The sequence below is a fragment of the Mercurialis annua genome, linkage group LG6 (genome assembly GCF_937616625.2).
Source record: "Mercurialis annua linkage group LG6, ddMerAnnu1.2, whole genome shotgun sequence".
Taxonomy (NCBI): Eukaryota; Viridiplantae; Streptophyta; class Magnoliopsida; order Malpighiales; family Euphorbiaceae; genus Mercurialis; species Mercurialis annua.
This window is the reverse complement of record NC_065575.1, coordinates 6,109,645-6,119,584: the sequence shown is the minus strand read 5'-3', so window position 1 is coordinate 6,119,584 and position 9,940 is coordinate 6,109,645. Positions and strand designations below refer to the sequence as shown.

At 35.3% G+C, this 9,940-nt stretch overlaps 2 protein-coding genes across 3 annotated transcripts; both read left to right on the top strand.

The window, feature by feature from the left end:
* The first annotated feature begins 206 nt into the window (after window positions 1–206).
* LOC126685796 (F-box/kelch-repeat protein At3g06240-like) lies at window positions 207–2,412 on the top strand. Of its 2 annotated transcripts, XM_050379754.2 has the most exons (3): window positions 207–290; window positions 556–1,576; window positions 2,102–2,412. In XM_050379754.2, the coding sequence occupies exon 2, from the start codon at window positions 569–571 to the stop codon at window positions 1,505–1,507; it is 939 nt and encodes a 312-aa protein (XP_050235711.1). In that variant the 5' UTR covers window positions 207–290; window positions 556–568; the 3' UTR covers window positions 1,508–1,576; window positions 2,102–2,412. The 2 variants fall into 2 exon arrangements, with proteins under 2 accessions (XP_050235711.1, XP_050235710.1); XM_050379753.1 differs by lacking the exon at window positions 207–290 and having other exon boundaries at window positions 341–1,576.
* A 1,763-nt stretch (window positions 2,413–4,175) lies between these two features.
* Window positions 4,176–7,861, top strand: LOC126687065 (probable LRR receptor-like serine/threonine-protein kinase At3g47570). Its single transcript, XM_050381424.2, has 2 exons — window positions 4,176–6,987; window positions 7,128–7,861. The coding sequence occupies exons 1-2, from the start codon at window positions 4,338–4,340 to the stop codon at window positions 7,520–7,522; spliced, it is 3,045 nt and encodes a 1,014-aa protein (XP_050237381.1). The 5' UTR covers window positions 4,176–4,337; the 3' UTR covers window positions 7,523–7,861.
* The last annotated feature ends 2,079 nt before the right edge of the window (window positions 7,862–9,940 follow it).

The window sequence follows — 9,940 nt, the reverse complement described above, 5'->3', positions numbered from 1 at the left end:
TAATTTCACTTTTGAATCGAACTGAAAAACCGAATGCACGGTCAATGTGGAAATCCACGTGTAGGATATGGAGAAAGCACGAGGAATTCGCTGCTCATATTGTAAAATGAGAGTAGATCTCAGCCGTTGGTGTAATGGCTCCTTAAACGCACCGTTCGATCCACAACATCTCTGTAACCTTTCTTCTCCGCTGGGATTCAAATAACCTCACTGTTCAATGTTCATACCTAAATATGAAACGGAGGGTTACAACGAAGAAGACAGGGCGACGGTTTCTAATCTGCTATTAGGTATTATACTACTTGTCTATATTTACATCTTCTGAAATTAAGTTGAGAATATGAAAATGAAAAAAGCGGAGATGTCAGAATACTTGCCTGAAGAGGTTATTGTTGAAATATTGAGTCGATTGCCTGTCAAGTCCGTTTTGAAATTCTCCAGTGTCTGCAAATTGTGGAATTGTGTCATTAGAAGCCCTGATTTTATCTCTACCCACACTCGCAATTCAAACAAACATCACAATTACATGTTTCTGCTTCACTCTTATAAATGTAGGCACCAATACTCTATGCATTTCGACAACAAAGATTTCGATGAATACCTATCCGTCCAACCCCTCTTCAACCAAGCCAACGTTTCTGAGGTGGTGGCCTCTAGTAACGGTCTTGTCTGCCTCTTTTGTGTCTACAAAAGGAATATCCACATTCACCGCGACTTATATAAGTTTGTTATTTGGAACCCTTCCATCAGAAAATATTTTCTGCTACCTGAACCTAGTTTTCGCCTCCGTTCAAATTACTCTTCAACTCACTCGAAACTATTAGGGTTTGGCTTTGATTCAAGACTTAACGATTACAACTTTTTTGTGGCTCAGTATTCGGTTAGCTCTGTTACTCAAGTGGCTCTCTATTCACTCAACTCTAATACTTGGAAGAAAATCACTAATGTTCCTCCCATAAATCGCGTATTTTATTCAAACTCTTCAACTTTCGTCCTTGGTAGATTATTTTGGCATCCATATGAGATAAGTAGGAAATTGGTATTGGTGTTTGATTTAATCGATGAGACGTTTGGAGAGATATCATTGCCCGCTGAATGTTTGGAAAATGCTCAAAATAGAGGTTTGAAAATCAAAGCATTTGGAGAATCATCCATCGCAGTAATTCGAAACAGTTTTTATGAGGCCGATATATGGGTGATGAAAGAGTACGAGACTGGTGAATGGATGAAGTTAGCTAGAGTTGGAAAACACTGGAGAGGATTATCAAATGTGCTCGAGTTTAGATATAATGGTGAAATATTAGTTTATTTTCATAGAGGGCAACGCTTAGCATCATATAATTTAAATGGACGGATAAAAAATCTAGTGGCTTTGAGCAAAGAAAAGAACAGAAGGCCTCCTTTTGCTTATAGGCATGTGGAGAGCCTAGCATTACTCGACAAAGGTACTGATATTTCTAACCAGCTATCAATTTCATTTATGGGTCATGAGTCTCATGACTCATGAGCAAATGTGGTGTAGCGTGATCATGGAGGTTCTCATGGACAATTCTTATTTCTGTGGCTACTTGGAGAGGTTAGTTTCACTTGACAAAGCAGATGGTGCTAACTAGCTTATTATTTACTTTGATATGGTGTTCTTAATATTATAATTTGTAGTTGCTATATAAACACTAGATTTCTGTTGAACGCCTTTCTGTTACATTCTAGTTTTGAATTGCAGTATCCTTCTCGTATATCGGGCTTTCTTTACTTATCTGCTAGGTTTAATATTAAAGTTTTATTTATACTTGAATTCTTTCATAAATAATGCCAGGTTTTTAGGCGTTGTCTTAAGAACTGATACCAAATACCCATCAATATTTTTAAGCAATAACTGTTGGATACTGAATGAACAAATTGGGTACAGACTTAGACAAGGACTGTGTGTTCTATTTGTATACTTGGTTCTACAAAATTGCAGCAGGAATTAGCAGTCAGATGTTACATCTGTAGTTATATTTAAATTCAAAGATCATGTTCCGTATGTGTAATTAGTACAATTCGTCATTATTAGCGTAAAGTTAACAACCCACTGATTATATTAATTCTGGTGATGTAGCTCAATTCCAAGAAAGCAGATAGATGGAGAGTTTGAACATAGAAAATGAGAGCTTGAATGTCATTACATGAGAAGTAGTTGCTAATGCATCTATTTTGTGGTTTTGGCTTGTATATTTTTTTCTTCCAACTACTTTGCAACTTTAGTGTCTCTGCTTGAAATTGTTATAAATTTATTGTGCTCAACTGTAATTTAAATTTATGTATATATTTAAAGTATAAATATGTAAATTCATTCTAAAAATATGTACATATTATATCTTTTGTATAAACATATTTATTTTTATTCAATGAATTGAATTGATGATTGAATTGGCTATAAACCATAGTGACTGCATTTAGTTCAGCTGCCGATTCAATTTTCAGAATACACTGGGTAGCTCAGTTTGCCATCGTCTTTCTATATTTGGTCATTAACCAGAGGCTCATGTGCTTATATCTACCTCACTACCCATCTTCCATATTGATTAAAATATTTATTTGCTATTTATTACTCTTTTTTTTTACTTGTTCATTTAGCAAAATATATGTATCTCTAATTATTTTTTCTTTTAGGATTTTAATGTGACTTTATCTATATATTATTTTTCAAATTTATACCTTACTAATAAATGATTTTGAGTCAATTTACGATACATTTATTAATTAATAGGGTTATATTAACATTTAGTCTTATAATTTAAGACAAAATACACACTATCTTACAATTTTGGCTAAATGGACAAGTAAAAAAAATAGGGAGAGTATATTGAAGTAGTAATAATATTTATTTTAGCTAGTATTTCAAGTGTATCCTAACATTATTTATAAAATTAAATTAAATTATAACTAAACCTATTCGAGTCTGAACTCGAACTCGAGCATGTTTAACACACTCAAACTCGTCCAGAGCAATTAAATAATGACATAAATCACGTATACTTTTTGGATATATATACTTTTTAATGTAAAAAATGATATTCACATATGTTACTGATAAATAAAAAATACATTATTATATGTTATCAAGACTGCTCTTCTTCATACCTGACACGTTATATGACGTGGATAAGGTGTCGTTATTTAATTGATAGGGTATAAAACGTAAACTTTTTCATTTTTTGGCAAGAGTGTAATATATAGGGTTACTTGATTTTTTTGTAAAATATATAATATTTAAGGATAATTTTGTGGATTTCTTAATTTTAAACTAAATCTGTTTGTAACAGAGGGACTAAATTTAAATGAAGTGGATGAACGGTGCACAAAAAATAATATAGGGTCTAAAACCCAAAAACCCACTAAAGTACAGAAACCGGATATGGGTTTTGCCCATATTTTTAATTCTAAAGGTCAAGGGACTTAGTTGCCTAGTGTGCAAAGTTCAAGTATCCAAATTGATCTTTATTTATGTAATGGTGAGAGTACTGAATAAAGTCTACCAATAAGGCCAAAACAAGTACTCCATTATTATCTTGCATCCTCCCGTGGCTAAAGCACAACCTCATATATAACAAATTTCCTTTGTCCCGATTTGTTTGAAAAGATTTTTAAGTCAATTATTTTCAAAATAATATAAAATTTATTTTTCTATTTTTGTATTATATTATTTATATATTGTTAAAAATGTAATAAAAATACTAATTAAAGAGAAAGAAAATAAAAAAAATTATAAATAAAGATTACCATTGTAAATTAAATATTTTAAAATAATTTTTTATTTATTTTAGAATGGATTGAAATTTAAATAGAGACTATTACTTCACATACCCCATAATAAAGTAAAACCACATATAACAATGAAATGTGATGATGGGAATATTCAAAGCATAATGTTAATCAATTTTAAGACATAAAGAGGAAACAAATGATTTGCTTAAATAATACTCCGTTAAAACTATTTTACGAGTTCATTAAAATAATATTATTTATTACACGGCGTAAATTGAGAGGTGAACTGATTTTACTTTTGGGCTTATTGAATTGTGAAGGTTATAAAGGACTTAGTTGGCATATTGTGCAAAGTTGGAGTTTCTAAATGATCTTTATTGTTTATGCAAGTGGTGAGAGTGCTGCTAAATGAAGTCTACCAAATACGACCAAACCAAGTCTTTCATAATGTGAACATTCCATTAAAGTCAGTCCCTATGAAACTTTGATAAGTTTTTGATTATTCAATCTATCAAATTTCCTTCCTATAGATACTTCTTCCAATTTTCCATCTTTCAGACCCAATAGTCTCAAATTTACTACATAAAATGGGAATTTCTCGTAAGATTCTTGTTGTTATTATTATCCATCTCTTGTCAATATGTACCTTAGTTCATTCTACGACCAACGAGACAGATCGACTAGCTTTGCTCGACTTCAAGGCTAAAATTACCGAAGACCCTCTCGGTATCATGAGTGCTTGGAATACCTCTCATCATTTTTGCGAATGGCGCGGCGTTGTATGCGGGCGTCAACATCGCCAAAGAGTTACAGAATTAGATCTACGCCTCCTTAAACTTTCAGGTTCTATATCGCCACATATTGGCAATTTAAGCTTTCTAAGAATATTGTATCTCAACAACAATAGCTTCAGCTATGAGATTCCGCCTCAAATTGGCAGTTTACGTAGACTGCAAGCATTGTATCTTTCCTATAACTTACTTAGCGGCAAAATTCCTTCTAACTTATCTGCATGTTCTAATCTTAATTATTTGTACTTACGGGGCAATGGCCTGACTGGTGAAATCCCTTCAGAGCTTTTCTTGTTGACAAGGCTGAAAGAATTAGTTTTGGGTCGAAATAATTTAGTCGGAACTATCCCTCTGTCTATTTCAAATCTAACATCTCTTGAGTTTCTCTACCTGTCTGGAAACAATTTGCATGGAGTTATACCTGAATTCATAGGTCAACTAAAGAATTTGAAAGTATTAGCTCTTGGTATTAATCAATTTTCAGGCACCCTCCATTCTTCAATCTTTAATCTCTCTTTGATTCAAGTTATAGACGTGGGTGGCAATTATTTACAGGGAACTCTCCCGGCGAGCTTAGGCGATTCTCTTCCATATCTTCGATTCTTTTCGATTTTTAGAAACCAATTCAGTGGATCCATTCCATCTTCAGTTTCTAATGCAACAAATTTGGAAAATTTTCAAGTAACCAATAATACGCTTACGGGAACTATACCTTCGTTTGAGAAGTTGAATAAACTTTCATATCTTGGGCTTGGAATCAACCATTTTGGATATGGAAAAGATGACGACTTGAAGTTTCTATATGGCTTGACTAATGCCACTGATTTATTAGATCTAAATATGGGCTCTAACAATTTGGGAGGGACGCTGCCTGAACAAATTGCTAACTTTTCGCGTAAACTCGAGTTGTTCAACATCAACAGCAATGAAATACATGGAAAGATCCCGACTGGTATAGAGTCTCTTGTAAACTTGAACGTATTCACTGCTTTATGGAACAATCTCTCAGGTACTATCCCGTCTGGTATTGGAAAGCTCGAGAATTTAGTCTTTCTTTCTTTGTATGGAAATTATTTAGTTGGAAATATTCCATCATCTTTAGGAAATTTGACAAATTTGATTGCAATACATTTATCTTTCAATCAGCTTAAAGGTAATATCCCTCCAAGCTTGGGAAATTACAAAAAGCTACTAGACTTAGGTCTTTCCGATAACAATCTTACCGGTCTCATACCTCCACAAATATTTGAAATTTCTTCATTATCAATAGGACTTGATTTATCTTCCAATCGGTTGCATGGTCCCATTCCTAACCAAGTAGGAAACTTGAAACAACTGGGACAATTATATCTTGATAACAACATGTTATCAGGAAACATTCCTAGTGATCTTGGTGGTTGCGTGAGTCTAGAGGCATTATCAATCGGTCACAACTTCTTTCAAGGGCCGATTCCTTCTTCTTTAAGCGTATTGAGAGGCCTTCAATTCTTGAATCTATCCTACAACAATTTTTCAGGAAAGGTTCCAAGTTTCTTGAAGAACCTCAGTTTATTATCGTTGGATATTTCGTATAATGATTTTGAAGGTATGGTCCCAATAGAAGGAATTTTCAAGAATACAAGTGCAACGTCAATAGTCGGAAACAAAAGATTATGTGGTGGCGTGAGTGGTCTTGCACTCCCTACATGCAAATCTGATCGAGAACCGAAAAGGAAACGACAACGAACCGCGATCTTTGTAGTTTCAGCTTTTGCAGGAGTAATAGCATTACTACTTGTGGTCTTTTATCTTTGGTTTTCAAAGAAGAGGAGAAAAGATTCTCCGTCATGCGATTTTGAGAAAGCTAGTATATTGAGAGTGTCTTATCAGAATCTTTTTGAAGCCACAAATGAATTTTCTTTAGATAATTTAATTGGCTCTGGTGGATTTGGATCTGTGTATAAAGGAATTCTTGAGCAAGAAGGACTTGTAATTGCTGTAAAAGTGTTTAATCTTATGCGACGAGGAGCATCCAAAAGTTTTTTAGCTGAATGTGAGGTTTTAAGGAATGTGAGACACCGAAATCTTGTCAAAGTACTCAGTGCTTGTTCTAGTGTTGACTATGGCAACAATGATTTCAAAGCTTTGGTTTACGAGTTCATGGATAATGGGAGCTTAGATGATTGGTTGCATCCAACTCATCATCCGAAGAATTTAAGCATTATTCAAAGATTTAATATTGTGATAGATGTAGCTTGTGCACTTGAGTATCTCCACTGTCATTCAGGAACATTGCCGATTGTTCATTGTGATGTGAAACCAAGCAACGTTCTTCTTGATAAAGAAATGATTGCGCATGTAGGTGACTTTGGGTTAGTCAAGTTCCTTAATAAGGAGATGCTTCATTCTACTTCAAATCATTCCAGCTCTCTTGCAACTATAGGAACCATTGGTTACTTCCCTCCAGGTAATTATAATCTTTAAATTTTGTCAAAAAAATGTATGTTCTTTATTTATCTTATGTTTAATTTGGTATCAAAACTCTAATTCATATCAAAATAGTACCAAATTAAATACACTAACTCATTTGTAATGTATGTATTCTAGAGTATGGCTTGGGAAATGATGCATCAACAGCAGGTGACATATTTAGCTTTGGCATACTCTTGTTGGAGATGTTCACAGGAAAGAGACCAACCGACGGTACGTTTAAAGAGGGACTAAGCCTCCACAATTTTGTCGAAAGAGCTTTGTCTGATCCTGAGCAAGTGACAGAAATTATTGATCCCAACCTTTTTCAAATTGAAGAAGCGAGATTGAGTCATTTTCATTATTCCAAAACCGAGATGAGAAAAAGTGGACTTATTGAATGCTTGAATTCAGTATTTGAAATTGGAATATTATGTTCTTTTGAAGCACCACAAGAGCGCTTGAATATTGCTGATGTTGTTACTCAACTCTCTTCTATCAAAAACAAACTACAAATGACTACAAGTAATTAAAAAATTTCACCTCAGGTTGAATATGAAAGGACATAGAATGCGATCGAGTTGATATGAAGCATGCATGAGATGTTTATGAAGTAATCTTGCATTGGGACAATAAGCTAGACTTGTACGACTATGTAACTATTATCAATAATTTTGTATTAATCTGGTGTTATTTTTAGAAATGCGAGAGGGTTTGCAGAGGTTCTTTCGCTTTTCCTATTGGCTCTAGTTTTGCTATCACTGCTGAAATGAAAGCGATTATTTTTGCAATAAAAAAAGCTTGGGAGAAAAGTTGGTTAAACCTATGGCTGGAATCGGACTTTATGTACGTAGTCCATTTTCTCTGCAACATATCCAAATATGTTCCTTGTGTCATTATGGAAGAATGGTTTCAATGTCTTAATATTGCTTCTAGGATGATTTCTCATATTTATCGAGAAGGTAATGCGGTGGCTGACCTTCTTGTTGCGGAAGCTCAATCGATTACGCTAGCGAATCACGTATTGTGCTAAATAATTATACCGGAAAATTCCCAGGAAAGAATGGTGGGTCACAGGCGGACCACTTAAGTACCAAACTCCTTAGACAGAATTTCACACGATATAAATAACTTCACAATATATAACTCCAACTAGCCTGAGCGTTAGCTAATAAATAAACAATAAAGAGAACACCAACCTTTTAACGAGGTTCAGCCAGAAATGACCGGCTTACATCCTCGGGCACTGCCCAAAATACTCCACTAATTGTTTGTAACAGAATACAAACTCGAGAGAGAACCAACTAAGCCTTAGGAGTTAATAAGGCTTGTTGTGGGATGAGTTTCAATGGGTAGAGGAGACTCCCTTTTATAGGCTAAGGAAGTCCTCACCCCTCCACTCCTAAGCAATGTGGGATTTCTACACTATATGTATATAGCTCAACAATTACAAGTCCCTTTTCTAAACAATGTGGGACAAGTCTAAAATGAGCCATATCCAACAAATCTCCACCTTGGCGAATTTTCTCTCTACCATCTCGGACTATCTTCAATAGTACCTTCAATTACGCTTCAAAAGCGCCAACTCTCAACTGTAGCAGTCAAGTACCAATGTGGGATAATCCCACTTCAACACTCTCCCTCACGCATAGCATGACCGAGCAGAGCAACCAATCCCCCCTCACGCATCGCGTGGGCCGGGCCACATTCAAATCTCAAATATTGAGAACACTAATCAAATTCAAACAATGTTTGAACTTGACTGCTTTCACAATCTTTGTCATCATATGAGCAGGAGTTTCCATGGTCAAAATCTTCCGAAGTAGGACTCCACCTTCTTCAATAACCTCTGGCACCAAATGATATCGAACATCAATGTGCTTCGTCCTTGCATGATGAACTTGGTCCTTCTCTTCAATTTCCAATTCACCAAACAACCCATGAAGCCAAATTGCTTCCTTAACAGCTTCTGCACTTGCCATGTACTCTACCTCTATGGTAGACAAAGCAACTATTGGCTGCAAGGTAGACTTCCAACTAAACGACGCCTTTGCTAGTGTAAACACATAGCCCATAGTCGATCGCCGTTTATCAACGTAGTCCGAATCATTGTACCCAATTACATATTGACCATCTTTCTTGTCCTGCCCAAATATTAGACCAATATCCACAGTATTCAAAGTATACTGTAGAATCCAATTTTCATCTCCAGCCACCTTGAGTCCATCTGGCTGAGTCGAATTGATTTCCCCATCCAAGAATCCATGTAAAAACACTGTTTTTACGTCCAACTGAACTAGTTCCATATTCAAATGTGCTACTAAGGCCAACAAATTTCTAATGGAAGAATGTTTAACAACTCGAGAGATAGCCTCAATTCCTTCCGTCCAAACATAGCTTTTAGCTACCAACTTTGCCTTATAGCCAATATCATTCTTGTTCGGAAATCCTTCTTCATATATCCAATTACAGGGACGTAGTCCCTCCAATAATCCTTGAGTTGCAAGAACCGTCAAGAATTTTCCACCATCATGCCCCAAACGCCAATGCCAAAGACTGATTTCTTCTAGCTCATTATCATCACTAGAAGCAACTATAGCTGACCCAATAATTGCATTACCCTGATAGTAATACAAGTTATTGTTCTTCCGAATTCCTTTCATGACAACCTGTGCACCCGAGAATACCTTCATAACTCCATTTACTGTAGTCACAACAAAGCCCTTTGATTCTAGGACTCCTACAGAAATGAGCTTCTTCGTCAAACTCGGTACATAGCGAACATCTTCCAGAATCCTTATTGACCCATCATGGTTCCTCAAGTGAATTGAACCAATTCCTTTGGTCAAACAAGGATTGCCACTTGCTGTGTAAACAACTCCACCTTCTAGCTCTTTGAAGTCAACAAACAATTCCCGATTGGGACACATATGATGACAACAACCCGAATC

Bases quoted from the DNA above. Each gene is read 5' to 3' on its own strand.
- LOC126685796 (XM_050379753.1), top strand. From the start codon at position 341: ATGAAAATGAAAAAAGCGGAGATGTCAGAATACTTGCCTGAAGAGGTT.
- LOC126687065 (XM_050381424.2), top strand. From the start codon at position 4,338: ATGGGAATTTCTCGTAAGATTCTTGTTGTTATTATTATCCATCTCTTG. The intron at 6,988-7,127 runs GTAATTATAATC...TATGTATTCTAG, and splicing joins CATTGGTTACTTCCCTCCAG to AGTATGGCTTGGGAAATGAT.